General features: G+C 34.7%; 1 protein-coding gene across 6 annotated transcripts in view; it reads right to left on the bottom strand.

The window, feature by feature from the left end:
* Window positions 1-4,204: 4,204 nt before the first annotated feature.
* LOC131958014 (glycoprotein-N-acetylgalactosamine 3-beta-galactosyltransferase 1-B) overlaps window positions 4,205-15,886 on the bottom strand; it is a 36,311-nt gene continuing 24,629 nt past the window's right edge. For all 6 annotated transcript variants that reach the window (XM_059322896.1, XM_059322895.1, XM_059322893.1 and 3 more), the window contains exons 2-7: window positions 13,637-13,882; window positions 10,798-10,939; window positions 8,817-8,952; window positions 6,514-6,635; window positions 5,722-5,980; window positions 4,205-5,327 (exon numbers count right to left, since the gene is read on the bottom strand). In XM_059322896.1, coding sequence (XP_059178879.1) covers window positions 5,175-5,327; window positions 5,722-5,980; window positions 6,514-6,635; window positions 8,817-8,952; window positions 10,798-10,939; window positions 13,637-13,868 — 1,044 coding nt within the window. In that variant the 5' untranslated portion in view covers window positions 13,869-13,882 and the 3' untranslated portion in view covers window positions 4,205-5,174. The remainder of the gene's footprint in view (window positions 5,328-5,721; window positions 5,981-6,513; window positions 6,636-8,816; window positions 8,953-10,797; window positions 10,940-13,636; window positions 13,883-15,886) is intronic.

Genomic DNA, 15,886 nt, shown 5'->3' with positions numbered 1-15,886 from the left:
CACAAGGAGTAATAAATCAATCTTTGTCCTGTATAAAGTTAAAAGTTATAATGGTCTTTCTTTTTTTTTTCATGCCGGATTCGGTTATAAATAATAAACAAGGAATAAATCTATGGTAACTCTACATGTTAGAGATGTACGTTTATTATTAAAATTAAATGTCATTGTGTCGATAAAGGGAAGGGTTATTACATAAGGTGACAGCTTGTTGAATGGCGACTATGAAAGTCAATAAAAAACTATCACGCCTAATGCGACATTAATCATATTCCTAGCATGAAATCTGTGTATTCACCAAGTCCTGTATATCACAGTATCACACTTGTGGAGTCCTCCGACCACAAACTTTACCAAACCGTCCATCATACGGTTTTTAAGACAGTCATATTTACACTTTATTTAGTAAGGACAGTATTTCTATATACAGTAGCTGTGTTTAAGTTTAAGACTGGCATGTTTATAAAATAGTTGTGTGTAGGCCTATTTGTTTAAGACATTCAATGGTAATTATCCGGACTCTCTACCCCACGCTCTCTCTCAGCCAACTTGCCAAATGCTAGTTTAAAAAAAAAAATACTTTAGTAGTCTAGAAGTAACGACAAACAACTACAAACTCGTTGACAATGCGAAAATAAACACTAAAATTTACACAGCACACTGAAAGTAATTTACAGATAAATTACAAAACGATTCAATGTACGACCAAAAAAAACTGCAACTGTCTAAAATATAAAGGATACACTTTTTCGAAATCTTTGTCATTCTGTAAAAATTCTTCAATAAATAATTCTACTTCCACTTCTGCTATACAAACAAGCACCAGTGCTTAAAAGTGCAGTGCGATGGTGCTAGGGTTGAAAATAAAATGGCAGAATATAGTAATCGGTTAAAATATTATACAGAAAAGAACTTCAACATCATAATTCATTACTAGAATTTTCCCCTGAAATTGCACAACCTATATAAAACTAATTTTAAAAGTTGTCTATAAGCGTTCTGTTTGTACAAAGCAAGCTTGCGCGTACTGTTTGAAATATTTTTAAAATGAAACATTATTTCACCAGAAGGTTTGGTTTCCTCCCTGCGAACGTTCCTGCCGCCTCAGACAAGCAAGCGACAAGTCAATATTGTTACATCAAACGGATTGCCGCCCCTTGCAATCCACAAAACAGGCTTAACGCAAACATCACTAAGGCAATGCTCCGTGTCACCCCCCACCCCCCCCCCCCACCCCACCCCAACAATGTTGAGAACAAGAATGTTGACATTGATACTTCAGTTTACTTTCTTTTCTTTTTTTGGTTTTGATTTGTTTTGCTTATGTTGTGACAAATAAAAATTATGCTTAGCAAATATTATTGAAAGTAATGAAAGTTAGTTCTAAGTTAATAGAGGTTTTTTTTGTTTCCGGTTATAGTCCTACTTATAAAACACTTCTTTCTCATGTTGTCACGATTGAAGAGTGGTAAAAGAAATTTATTATATCATACTATCAATAAAATTGAACACCTCGTGGATACCTTTTAAACGATATGCCGTTTTTTTTGGGTTGGGGTTTATAATTTTTTGAGGGGGTGGGGAAGAGTTGGGGGTTATGAAACTCTAATATTCCCTGCCTGGACTACCTGCTGTATTTTTATATAAAGACTATTCACACACACACACACACGCACGCACACGCACACACTCATTCCCGTCTCCCCCTTCATTGTCGCCCTCCCTCACACTCTCTGTCGCAGTACCTCTCAAACTCCCCACTCACTGTCCTTCAACTGTCTCCCTTTGCCACACTCCTTCACTTTTTCCTTCCCTCACCCTCTCATTCACTATCTGTGTTTCATTCAGTCGTTTTTTTTCTCAGGGTGGGGGAGGGCGGATGGACTTGTAAAGTGTAGGCTTATATTTTCTATTAAGTCATATCCCCCTCCCGAAGAGATACCCGAAAGAAACTGTTTAGTGTATCACTCCACACCTACTCCCTACTCCCTCCTTCCCCCCCCCCCCCCCACTCACACATTGTCACAGTGAATTCAGCCATGTGTTAAAATACTTACGACCCTTACAAGACGTGTCCTTGATTTAAACTTTTATCAATCGACGCTATTTTAACGAATAACAATAATTTCTAGCCTCAACACACCAACTTTTTAATGTCAAGTCTGGTGTCTACTATCGTATCTACAAGTGAGAAGAGCTAAGTAAGGATGGCCGTACCATGTGAACACATACATACCTACTAGGACTGGGGTCTCCAAACTTTTCAGTCCGAGGGCCGCATTAACTATCAAATTTCAGTTCGGGGCCAGGTTCTTCCAGGCATGTCTTTGATTTTTCTGGACAAAAATCCTCAGCCATCACCAACAAACGTTTTTCCGTGGACAAAAAGATCTCCGCGGGCCGGATGAGAGGACATCGCGGGCCGTAGTTTGGAGACCACTGCTAGGACAAAACATTGTGAATGTGTCTGCACGCGGCAACAGTGGCGCCTTTTCGGAAAATTTTTAAACTCAAAGTTTTAAACGATGATATTTGTTAGAAACATTATTTTTGGTCGGCGCATCTATGTAAATCACAAGATTTATTTTCACGCAGCAATTAAGCATAATAGTAAGAGACTAGTAGCGTCTACGTGTACAACACGTATTAGCAGCTGTATCAAATTGTCATTCTAAAAATAACCATTACGCTGCATTGGAATGTTTAAAAAACCTGTACGGGGAGTACCACTTGGCCAGAGTTTCTTTCAGGCATCTCTTCAGGGGGTACGCCCCAACCCCCCCCCCCCCCACCCCCCGAAGAAAGTCTACCGCCCCCCCCCCCCCCCTGAACGACATGGAATTTATATAGTAAAAATATACTTTTACTAGTGTCCGCCCCCTGAAATTGTTGACCGCCCCCCCCCCGAAAATATCAAGTGCCCCCCCCCTTCCCTCCAGGAAAAAAAAAGTCTGGAAGAAACACTACACTTGGCAAGTGGGGTGTTAAGTTTAAAGCAACTGTATAATGTATTTGTTTATGAATAATTGAATTTAAAAATGTTATACAAAAACTTCACACATAATTACTTTATATATTCAGTTTGAATCGTGTAATTTATTTTTTTGAAATTACAATACAGACACAAATACTACTGATGTGGCAACTCTATTTAAACGTACTTATGGGCGAACTGCCTAGCGGCGGGGAAACTTTGACAAGGTCAACAACGTCATTACGATGAAGTAGTAGTATTATGACAGTTTGGGCGATAGTGATTACGATTACAAATTAAATGAAACAGTATCAACTTTATATTAATTATTAATTGAGTTTACTAGATCTAGATCTACAATAAATTTGAATAATGTTATATTTAACTCAACTTAAGCTGACACTGATCGCACAATTAATTATCCGCTCAGCTTAGTGGCGTAAACGGATTAGGGGGTTACAACCCCCTCCCCACACCCTTTGACCCCTCTGTAAAAAAAATATCTATTTCTGAATCACTATACATGTGTAATTGAATATGTATGTTTAAAACAGTCATCTTAAAACTCTGGGTTGGATAATTGACCTAAAGTTGATAGACACATTGTCATTGGAGAAAGACATAAATACCACGTTTGAAACAAATCAGTCAAGTAAAACTGAATACAAATATATTGCAAGATCCCATTTAGACCGTCCTAAAGAATAAGATCTAACAGCAATTTAAGTTCAATAAACGCTTTTAAAAATACAATTATAAAAAAAGTTGTAATGATACAATTTTAAAATTTGCTTTCTTTAATTAAAAGAATATATCAGTCAGATAGTGTGTGAAATTAAATACAATCAAAAGTTACTTTAAAATTTGAAAAAACATTTTAAACCATGAATAAATTGAGGTGATAACATTTTATTGTAGCAGGCTCAACATTACAAAATAAATGTTTGATTAAATAGAATTTTAAAATTTTTAACAGAGTGACAACAGCCACATCATGCTGCAATTCTAAAAAACTTTCTTTTGGAAAAAAATGAATGCAACTAAAAAATAAATGAGGAATTTATAACCATTCAACTTATATAACAACATATATTTCATCAATATTTCTTGCATAAATAACTACATTTTAAATGCAATGTTCAAATACAAAACAGATCCTTAATTTAATTTATTTTATTTTTTAAATAATAAACAACAATATCTCATTCTTTATTTCGAAGAATATTAATGGCTGATGTATTTTTTTTTTCTAAGTCTAAATATTATTTGATGTATAAATATATTGGTGTTGTTTATTTATTACATCAAATTCACACCAGAAATATGGACTGTTACTTACACAACAAACGGTAAACAACAAAAAATAAACCACCCAGAACTGATTCAACAGAAAGAATATTATTGGAGAAAGAAATACTATTTTACAGGAATTTTAAATCCCGATTTATATTACAGGAAGTTGTATTAAAATTAAGATTTTTCTTTACCAAAAGAAAATACTTTTATTCCCTCCTTAAGCATACAAAAATACTTTTATAGAAGAAAAAATACTTTCATTCCTACAGTCAGCAAATCACATTCCAATCACTTTTATACAGAAAAAAATGTTTTCATTTACATTTACATAACACAAAAACACATTTTCTTATCACAGCAAGCTGACTAATTAAAACTTACTTTCCTAGCTAAACAAATGCAATCACTGAAATGCATCAAAATTATATCATCAACTATTTATACAAAGTGATCTGTTCACCATGAGAAATGGAAATGTCAAATCCACATCATATGATTTTTTTAACAGTGAAGACATACAATTTTAAATATCATTCAACCTCTTGAAAAAAACAAGCACACAATAAAAATTACTTAGATATTAATGGAACTTTCAACAACCAACAAAAACATATTTAGATCTTCAGAAAAGTGCCTAGAACAAAACGTATTTTCTGTATTCAAACTTCCGATTTCTTTAAGTTTAAATGCTTGTTTTAAATATTACATTTAGTTAACTTTATTTTGACTAGTTATTTTCCCTTTGGAACAATCTGCCCTTGTTTCTTGGAGTCGCAGGTTATCACACTGTTGGATATATATAGGATTTTTAAAGAAAAAGAATAAAATTCTATTTTGACAGGAGCTAACTTATAAATCTCAACATTTTTATAAAATTGGGTTAAACAAAATAACCATAAAGACATTATTATCTACTTAAACGTTTCTGTTGGTTTAAATCCTGTTCTCCCGAGTTAATTCCATAAGGCCTCAGGTGATAGATGTAAAACTCTAAAGACAACATTTTTTCTGGTGGAACATAATGAAAGCTGATGGCATAATCACTGATGCTTTCTCTTCCCTGGTGATGTGAGAAAACAGAGTAGAATTATTCTATTACAGCATTTGTGAAAATATCATGTCTGTATGCTCTTGTTTTGTCATAAAAATTTAGAAGTATGAGTTCAAATTTGTAAAATTCTGAGAAAACATTAGTACTACAAGATGGCACTTGGTAAATTATGTCATATAAATATGAATGTTCTACATAATTAACTCTACTTATCCTGTCCCATGGACCATCAAGTTTGAAAAGGGTATTTAACTTTAATTTTTACTTTCATTTGAGAAATATTCGTATACTAATTAATAGCCTATATTTAAATAATAGTACTTTAATAACATAAAAATTCTATATACTGACTTACAGCATTTAGTAAACAAACTAACTGAGTCCACTCAAGAGATATACTGACCTTCTTAGCACCATTGGCATCATATTGATAATACCAATCTGGATAGCCACCAAATAAATGAGTCTCTGGATCAAAACAGTGAAATCTACTGCGGCCTAGTATGTCTGTACTGTTTGCTGTGCGCACCCCTAAATTCTGCATGCAAGTTCCCAGTTCAGCATCTTCTGCCCCTCCATCTTGACGACACACCTTGGTATTATTGCCTTGCTCTCCCAGCCTTTTTAAAGCTTCCTTGCTCAACACATAGCCACCACCACCACTGGGGAAGAAATTGTTTTTATGTACTAATGTATAACATGGGGAAGAAATTGTTTTATTCTACTAATGTATAACATGGGGAAGAAATTGTTTTAGTATAGGCCTACTAATGTATAACACATAGCCACAACCACTGGGGAATAAATTGTTTTTATATACTAATGTATAAACTGGGGAAGAAATTGTTTTAATATACTAATGATGTATAACATGGGGAAGAAAATAATTTAATAGACACCACCAACACTGGAAAGAAATTGTTTCAATATACTAAAACACCTAACACAAATTATAAATATATAGGCCTAAATATTGTTTAATTTAAAACATTTATATACTCAACCCTAGATTTAAGTTTTCAAAAACCAGTTTCTAAATACACAAAGTAGTTTTTAAAAATACTAGTGCAGAACTACCCCATGAAATGTTACTTGTAATTTATTTTCAACAATACTTTTATATGTAAAGCAAATATCTTTACATGCAACTCATACTTGAACCCCCTTGATAATATTAAACGGTTATTTCCCTTACCTGTAGTATCCCTGTTTGACAATTGTTTTAAAATGGTGGCCAAAATAAACGGGTTCACTGGTATTTTGGCCAGATAAAAAGTACCGGAGGTTTTCCACGATCAGGTAGGTGTCATCATCAGCCTGCAACAAAATGTACTGATTTACTTACTTACAAAAAATATATTTAAAAAAAATTATCTACCACACTATACATAATCTGCTGTAAAAAGCTTTTAAGCTATATTGATAAACTTTATCAATAAAAAATTATCTGTTTCTTAAAGCTTTAATCTATATTGATAAACTTGATCTTAATCAAAGCATATTTCAATACGAGAAAAACAGACAGGATTAAAATAATCTGCTTCATGAAGTTTTAATCTAAAGGCTTTATCATATCTTAACCACTTGTTAGAACAAGAGGAACGAAAAACCCCATTAAAATGTTATCAGAAAATTGTATCGCTTCCCTCCCCTGGTGTGGTGGTTATCGAACCTACACAGATGTTACTGGGGACGAGACACGATAGTTTCCCTTGTGTGTGCTAATCAATCGATGCCTTGTCTGACCAAAGTGGCAATGTTTGCGTGATAGATGAGAAAACAGGATGTGTATAAAATATTGATTTAGTTATAAAAAGAACGTGGCATAAATATTTAATGTCATCTTCTTGTATTTTTGTCGAGGCGATAAACCTGTACGGAGAACACCACTTATTTTAAATCATCTTTTTAAATCTTTATAAAAAAAAAAGGCATACGCCTTAGTATTAAATATTACAGTGGTCTGTGTAATATCTTCGTAAAAGGGTAAAAGTGTAGAAAATATTGTTACTTCTTTCACAATCAGTTTTCTATCATAAACTATTTCCTATCTATGTTAATGGAGAGCAATGAAAAATTCTGACGCTATATACCTGGCTTTAAAAAAAAAGAATAGAGTGTAATAAAAAACCAGAAGTCGCTTCAGGCGTCTGTTGATACGGGGGGAGGGTTGAGGTGGGGAAAGGTGAATGGGGTGTAAAGAACTCAAGTGCGGGTTTAACAAATGTGGAGTTTCGAAATTATTGACTGTACAGTACCCTAACTGATTTAGTTTTAAACAAAATGCAACCCCCCCCCCTCCCATTTCATTTGTCAGAATGTTCCCTCACTAAACATGAAGATACGTATGTTTAAACTACTCGTGGTAATTACAGTTGTAATTACCTTCATGGACCAAGGTTACCCACTGTTTAATTATCTTCATGGGCCAAGGTTACCCACTGTTTAATTACCTTCATGGCCAAGGTTACCCACTGTTTAATTACTTTCATGGGCCAAGGTTACCCACTGTTTAATTACTTTCATGGACCAAGGTTACCCACTGTTAAATTATCTTCATGGGCCAAGGTTACCCACTTTTTAATTACCTTCATGGACCAAAGTTACCCACTGATTAATTACTTTCATGGACCAAGGTTACCCATTGTTTAATTACTTTCAAGGACCAAGGTTACCCACTGATTAATTACTTTCAATGACCAAGGTTACCCACTGATTAATTACTTTCATGGACCAAGGTTACCCATTGTTTAATTACTTTCAAGGACCAAGGTTACCCACTGTTTAATGGACACAAGCGAGAAAAGTCTCAAAGGTATTTGAGAGGTGCATAAATTAATTTTAAAATCTTGCACGGCGTAGTTACAATTAATATGGTTATAAACTCCTGTCTGTCTGGTTTTTTTCGGACTTTACTAAAGATTGGACGTATTTGATGTTTTAATATTTTCGGTAACTAAATAAAAATTTAAAAAAAGCAAAAACAATTTGGTTTTCACGTGTAATGGCGACATAAACAATGGCATCCTGCTATTGGATAGGCCGACACAAATTTTATTGTACACATTGTAAGCTAAAAATAGAAAACTAGGTCATGGAGTTTTAAATTTGCATTGTTATTTAAAAACTTGATCTGCAAAGTTTTGTAAACAAATAGTTATCGATCACTAAGTTACTGTACAGCCAATCAATATTTGTCTTACGAAAGTGAAACATCCGGTTATAACTTAGGCTTGATGAAAATAAATAGAGATGTAGCCTTAAACTCAACAAATTATTTTCAAGTTCTCTGGATTTGCTACTTTTATAGCATTTATTCTAAAAATATAAAATTTCTAAATTAATTTTAGGCTTAAGTTTTTATTTTTTTATTTTTTTTTACGGTCTAAATCTAAAAAGCACGTTTTTATTCCATGTCAACAACACTATGGAAGGAATCTCGTCAACTCGCTTGTCGCCATTACTTTCATGGACCAAGGTTACCCACTGTTTAATTACCTTCATGAACCAATCAGCGTCGTTGAAATGATGCTCGTAGACATATCGGAAACCTTTCATTGTTTTGGCTGTCAGATGTTCCCGACCCTCGGGCACGTTCAACCCCACAGTGGGGAAGGAAGCATTGTCTTCAGAACTGTAACATTAACCATACATATTGATTTGAGTAGATCAATATTGCCCTCAGAATGTAACATTAAACATGCATGTTGATTTTGGTAGATCAATATTGCCTTAAGATGTATCATTGAACATATATGTATGCTGTTGATTTCATTAGATCACATTTTACATACACAATAGTCCTTAGAATATAACATTCTACAAGCATGCATGCTACTGACTTAGGTAGATCAACATCATCCATACACTATCATCCTCAGAATCAACATTCAACATGCATGTTAACATCTGATTTTGTAGTATCACCTTCATAAATCTACTATTGTCTCTCTAGAAAGTTGACATTCAAATTATATGTTTGCTGTTGACTTATGTACTAGCAGATCAATATCTTACATATTAAATAGGCTTTAGAATTGAGATATTGATCACACATGTACGCCTTTGATTCTTTCCATAGATCGATACAATAATTATAAAAAACCGATAATGCTATGTCCAATTTGTATCAATTCTCTGTCATACATGATCGCACGCGGTGCAACAATATCAATGTATCACAACCAACATAGATATTAGGGGAAAATTGTTTGTGAATGGCTGTTTATAAAATTAAAGTATATCTAGCAGCTATCTGCAACAGATGCTTTAAAAAAATTATCCCTTTTTAAAAATGATGTGTTTTTTTCTTTAGTTTTTTGCATGCTAAACAACGCCTATACACAAAAACTCATTTTTCTGGTCAGTAAAAAGATAACATATCTCAATGAGCAACTACTGACACTTGTGAATATCCGCAAGGTAGACAACTTGTAATGCAGATAACTCTTCATATTTTACATTAAATGAAGCTTGCTACGGGGTATGAACTGTTATGACGCTTTACTGTAGACCAGGGGTCTCCAAACTACGGCCCTCGGGCCGGATGCGGCCCGCGAGGCACGCGGAGATCTTTTTGTTCACGGAAAAAATGTTTGTTAGAAGTGACTGAGGAACTTTGCCCAGAAAATTTAAAACAATTTGTAAATGTAGCTTTGGGTGCAAATACCATTGCCCTCGGTGTTGCAGACATGGATGAAAACATTGTGACTCATATAGTGAAAACTAACAAGTTTCGCTATTTTTCAATTGATATCGCCGGACAGTTGTTCCATGTTTTTGGATCAAGTACAGGACAACAACTTGACACACTTTCAGCACTGCAAGGTCTTCATGGCTGAAGCAACATCTGAGTTCCCCACATCATTTGCATGCGAGATCATCAAAGACCTCCTGCTGCAGTCTCAGTAGTGGTTTTCTGACTAGGATTCAAAGGCAGAAGAAGTGAGACTGTTTCAAAACCCATTTGAAGCAAATGTAACCAGTTGCCCAGATAAACTGCAGATTGGTGTCATTGAATTGCAAGCAAATGACTTCCTTAGAGACAAGTTTAAAAATGGATGGGTTTTTGTGTTTGTCCAAGGAGAAAACAAAATTGGACCTTGAGTGTGTTGTCGGCCCCCGACAGTGTTTTTTTAGACTTTTTCTCCTGGAGGGGGGTGCATTTAAAATGTGTATATATTTCTATATAAATTATATTTCGGGGATGGGGGGCACGGGGACACCGCCACCCCTAAGAGATGCATGGTAGAAACTCTGAACTGATATTTGATAGTTAATGCGGCCCTCGGGCAGAAAAGTTTGGAGACCCCTGCTGTAGACGATTTAAAGACAAGCAAACATTGACTTTTACTGTAGGTCGGAGTTAAAACACGGTCTGAACATCTACTAAAAATGACTCAGTAATCTATGTTTTGTGATTTTTGTTATGCGTTACAATTGTTAATGAATTGAACAGCCGTGAATGGTTGTAAGTTACCTGAAAAAAATGATCTTGTTGCACCGCTTGGCCCACGTGTCTCTCACAATTCGAGCTTTGGACTTTAAATTATCTGGGGACGTCATCACCCAGACCAACACGCGGACCTGTTCGCTCAATTTCCTGGCTATAGCGTCATCATCTAAATATAGAATTGAAAATTTTCAACGATAGATTCAATAGTGTCATCATCTAAATATAGAATTATAAGATTTCAATGATAGATTCAACAGTGTCCTCATCTATGAATATAATTGCGAGTTTTCATTCACAGACCAAGCCATGCCGTTATCTAAATATAGAATTGTACATTTTCAATGATAAAGTTAAAAGTGGAGTTATTCGAACAACGAATTTGTCAGCTTTCAATGATAGTTCTGTTAGTAGCATCATTATGTAACAGTAGAATTATAGCTTGGCAAACTATAACTTATGGCATCAATATCTAAAGAGATAATTGGAAATTTAAAATGATAGATTTATTTAACAACACATCCAAAGATAAAACATTCTGCTTTAAATATGGGGTGGTGCTGTATTTTTGCGCAGTCTAAAAGTAAAATACAGTGTTCAAGTTATATGAAACACCATCTAAAATAAAAATGGCGGGTGTATTGGTTTTGTAACAACTAGTCTTATAAAATTGTAATACCAGCTTTAAGCATAGGAATCAAAAAGAATAAAACTTAAACGAAGTTTTAACACTCTGTTTATAAAAACACCATCTAAAATAAAAATGGCGGGTGTATTGATTTTGTAACAACTAGTCTTATAAAATGATAATACCAGCTGTAAGCATAGGAATCAAAAAAATTAAACTTAAATGAAGTTTTAACTCTCTGTTTATTATTAAACACTCGCACAGCTGTGTATAACTGTGCGGCAGTGCGTGATTTTATAAGCTTGAGCGGGCGATAAGCTAATCTCATACTTAAGCTTGTTTTTCCGATCCCAGTGGATTTTAATGGCCCGATTGAGTCTAAGATAATCATCCGTAGGCGTATAGCCACATTTTATTTTATTTTTAACATTTCTTAAACAAAAATTGAAACAGAAATCTATAGAAATATTGTTTGTTATCAATATTTGCTGTTTTAACATTTAATCGTATGTAGGTATGTATGCATACAAGCGTGTATTATATATATATATATATATATATATATATATATATATATATATATATATATATATATATAATTGAATCGACAGCCTTTCTTGTAAATATGTGCTAAAATGTTGAACACGATATAGGAATACATGGAATAAAGATTTCCCTGTTTTATATAAACTGTGCTACATCTACATGACTGTCCCTATAGGGCAGGCTGGGTACCTTAGAAAGTTAATGACTGCTACATTGAATCTGATATTTACATGATCACTTGGGGCAACTGAAGAAAATGTTGATATGTTAAGGAAAATTAGCAATCGTCTGTGGATTGTGCGAGTTCATAGTTCACTAAAGTAGTGACACTCGAAAAATTAAATAATATCCGAATAGTTTACTTTCTTGAAAGTCAAAGCACTGGTCTAAAAAACATGACCGCTAAAAATATATATGCTAAAATGTAACACTACATGACAGATGTCGTTTCTTTTAGTTGTTTTGATGAATTATTTACAACCCCGGGTTGTCAAATGTAAAGCTCTAAAGTATTGGAGCTTAAAACATTGGAACTAGAGCTAGGCTAACTTTAGATTGGCATGTAAAGAAAATAATGTATTCGAAGCGAAGCTGTGTATGCGTGGGGGGAAGGGTTAGGAAAAGGGTTATTGACCTAAGAGAATATATTCATTTCAACAGAATAAAAGTATTAAAACGGAGTTCTTCGCTTCATGTCCAAATAATCCGGTTGTTCAAAGTAATTGACCTAAGACTAACCAGATTGAGAGATTAGTCAACACAAACCCCATTCTCTACTTGATAACGCGATCTACATTTTTTATTGTATCAGCTCTGAAAGGTCTTTTGAGGTTGTTTCGCTTTGCACTTATTCTCTATGTAGTGTGATAGTAAAATGATATATTAGAGATCTAAAACCAATACCATAAAGAAAACAGTCACCGGGAAAGTTGGGATTCTTTTTTTCTTTCTTTTTTTTGGGGGGGGGGGGTGTTGGGGAAGGTGAACTTTGACCGATTCGTCCTTGTATTATTACAGTATCAAATGTGTCCTGAGCATGGTGTTGTCTTGACGAATGTAGTCTAATGTAAAAATGTTAATAATGTTTATGACAATGCCCTCTCGTTACAGTCCAAGGAAATATTTGTATCATTAACGTTAAGTAACTTTGACACATCAAACGTTGGAGATGTAATAGAAAAATTAGACTTATAAGAGCACTTATTAGGCTCACTATTTGGGGGAGGAATAAGATACCAGTAATGTATTAATTACATCCACCATTTGGATAGTAATTAGATACAAGTGGTGCAATAATTAGATCTATCATATAGTTAGAAACTTGCCCGCCATAATAAGACCATATAGCTGGACATAAATTGTACTCATATTAGGTCCACTTAAAAGCTCCATCATGCGGAACAAATTAGATGTACTAATAAACTAACTGAATACAAATTACACACTACAATATATTGGATACAAATTATAAGGAACAAATTAAATCCACAGTTTGGACTTAAATTAGACCCCCTTTTTGAACAGCAAGTAGACCCAAAAATATTCCCACTTAGGACTTAAGGAAACCACGTTAACAAATTATCCATAATCTATCATTAGCACGTGCCCAACCCATCGCTCACACACAGACACAAACGTGTACTCACACACAACACAAACTTATACTCACACACAAACGTGCACTCAACTTACCGTGATGCATGTGCTTATCCACCGTCAGATGAACATCAGGCAAATTCGCTCTGGCAATCGACTTATCAAACTCTTCGTGTGACATCGGCTTGTTGCCGTCGACACCCCCATCTTTGGACACTTCGATCATCTTGGTGGAGCCGTAGTTCATCTGCACGTAGCTGAACACAAGAAACGCCAAGCACATGCCGACGGATAATCCCATCACGAAATGCCTCACAGAGGGCGCCATAACTGCTCTCAGACCTGTTTAAATTGTAACAAAAATACACGTCAACACGTATGCTGGCTCGAGTAAATAGGCCACATACACACAGTACCTGTAACAAGAATAATAAGATAGTGAATGTTATCTTTTCATGCTAGTGGTTTTTTGGTCCAATTTTTAATGCTAAGACAGTGACGTCGATAGTTTTCAAATCTTGGCTCTTTTGTATGCGGAAAAGTAAACACAAGGAGTAATAAATCAATCTTTGTCCTGTATAAAGTTAAAAGTTGGAACGGTTTTTCTTTTGTTGCATGCCAGATTCGGTTATAAATAATATACAAGGAATAAATCTATGTTAGAGATGTACGTTTATTATTAAAATTAATTGTCGTTGTGTCGATACGGGGAAGGGTTATTACATAAGGTGACAGCTTGTTGTGTGGCGACTATGAAAGTCAATAGAAAACTATCACGCCTAATGCGACATTAATCATATTCCTAGCATGAAATCTGTGTACTCATAAAGTCTTGTGTTATACAGTATCACACTTGTGGAGTCCTCCGACCACAAAATTTACCAAACCTTCCATCATACGGTTTTTAAGACAGTCATATTTACACATTGGCATAGCTTTGTTCAGTAAGGACGGTATTTCTATATACAGTAGCTGTGTTTAAGTTTAAGACTGGCATGTTTATATAATAGTTGTGTGTATTTGTTTAAGAGATTCAACGATAATTCGCCGGACTCTCTGTCCCACTCGCTCTCTCTCTCAGCCAACTTGTCAGATGCTAAATCTAGTTTTAAGCATGAAGTAGAAGTAACGACAAACAAATGGCTACAAACTCGTTGACAGTGCGTAAATTAACACAGCACACTGAAAGTAATTTACAGATCAAGTACAAAACGGTTCAATGTACGACCACAAAAAAACTGCAAATGTCTAAAATATAAAAGATACACTTTTTCGAAATCTTTGTCATTCTGTAAAAATTCTTCAATAGATAATTCTACTTCCTCTTCTGCTATACAAAAAAGCACCAGTGCTTAAAAGTGCAGTGCAATGGTGCGCAAACTAAGGTATTGTAAAAACGCCTCTAACTACGTACTAAGGCTAGGGTTGAAAATAAAATGGCAGAATATAGTAATCGGTTAAAATATTATACAGAAAAGAACTTCAACATCATAATTAAATACTAGAATTTTCCCCTGAAATTGCACAACCTATAAAAAAAAAATTTTTAAAGTTGTCTAGAAGCGTACTGTTTGTACAAAGCAAACGTGCGCGTACTGTTTGAAATATTTTTAAAATGAAACATTATTTCACCAGAAGGTTGGGTTTTCTCCCTGCGAACGTTGCTGCCGCCTCAGACAAGCAAGCGACAAGTCAATATTGTTACATCAAACAGATTGCGGCCCCTTGCAAGCCACAAAACAGGCTTAACGCAAACATCACCACGGCAATGCTCCCTGTCACCCCCCCCCCCCCCCCCCTCTTCCAAACAACATTGATACTTCAGTTTACTTTCTTTTTTTTTTTAGTTTTGGTTTGTTTTGCTTTTGTTGTGACGAATAAAACTTATGCTGAGCAATTGTTATTGAAAGTAATGAAAGTTAGTTCTTCACATAATTTTTACTTTCTCGTATATACGAAGTATAGAGAAAGTCTTGTAATCGTGCAAAAAAAAAATCGAGATTTTTACAAATCTCGACGTTTTACACCTCACTGATACGGAAAAACATAATTTTGCAATCTTGTCCGTATGTCTGTGTGTCTGTCTGTCTGTCTGTCTGTGTGTGTGTCCGTGTGTAAACACGATTACTTGAGTACCGTTACAGCTAGGTTGATGAAATTTCATATATAAGTATTTTATCAAAATCGGATATCCGTATCAACTTTTGAGCGATTTCCGATAACCGGAAGTGGTACTTTTCCTACTTTGAATTTTTCAAAAGCCTATAACTTCAGTACTATTTCAGATAGATAAATGAAATTTCACATGTAAGTAAAAGATCTATTTCTCTACCTTCTGTTAAATTT

This window comes from Physella acuta, unplaced genomic scaffold (genome assembly GCF_028476545.2).
Source record: "Physella acuta isolate Inbredline_101_S28 unplaced genomic scaffold, ASM2847654v3 ptg001283l, whole genome shotgun sequence".
Taxonomy (NCBI): domain Eukaryota; kingdom Metazoa; phylum Mollusca; class Gastropoda; family Physidae; genus Physella; species Physella acuta.
Note: the sequence above shows the minus strand (reverse complement) of the source record. Positions and strands in the feature narration are given on the sequence as shown.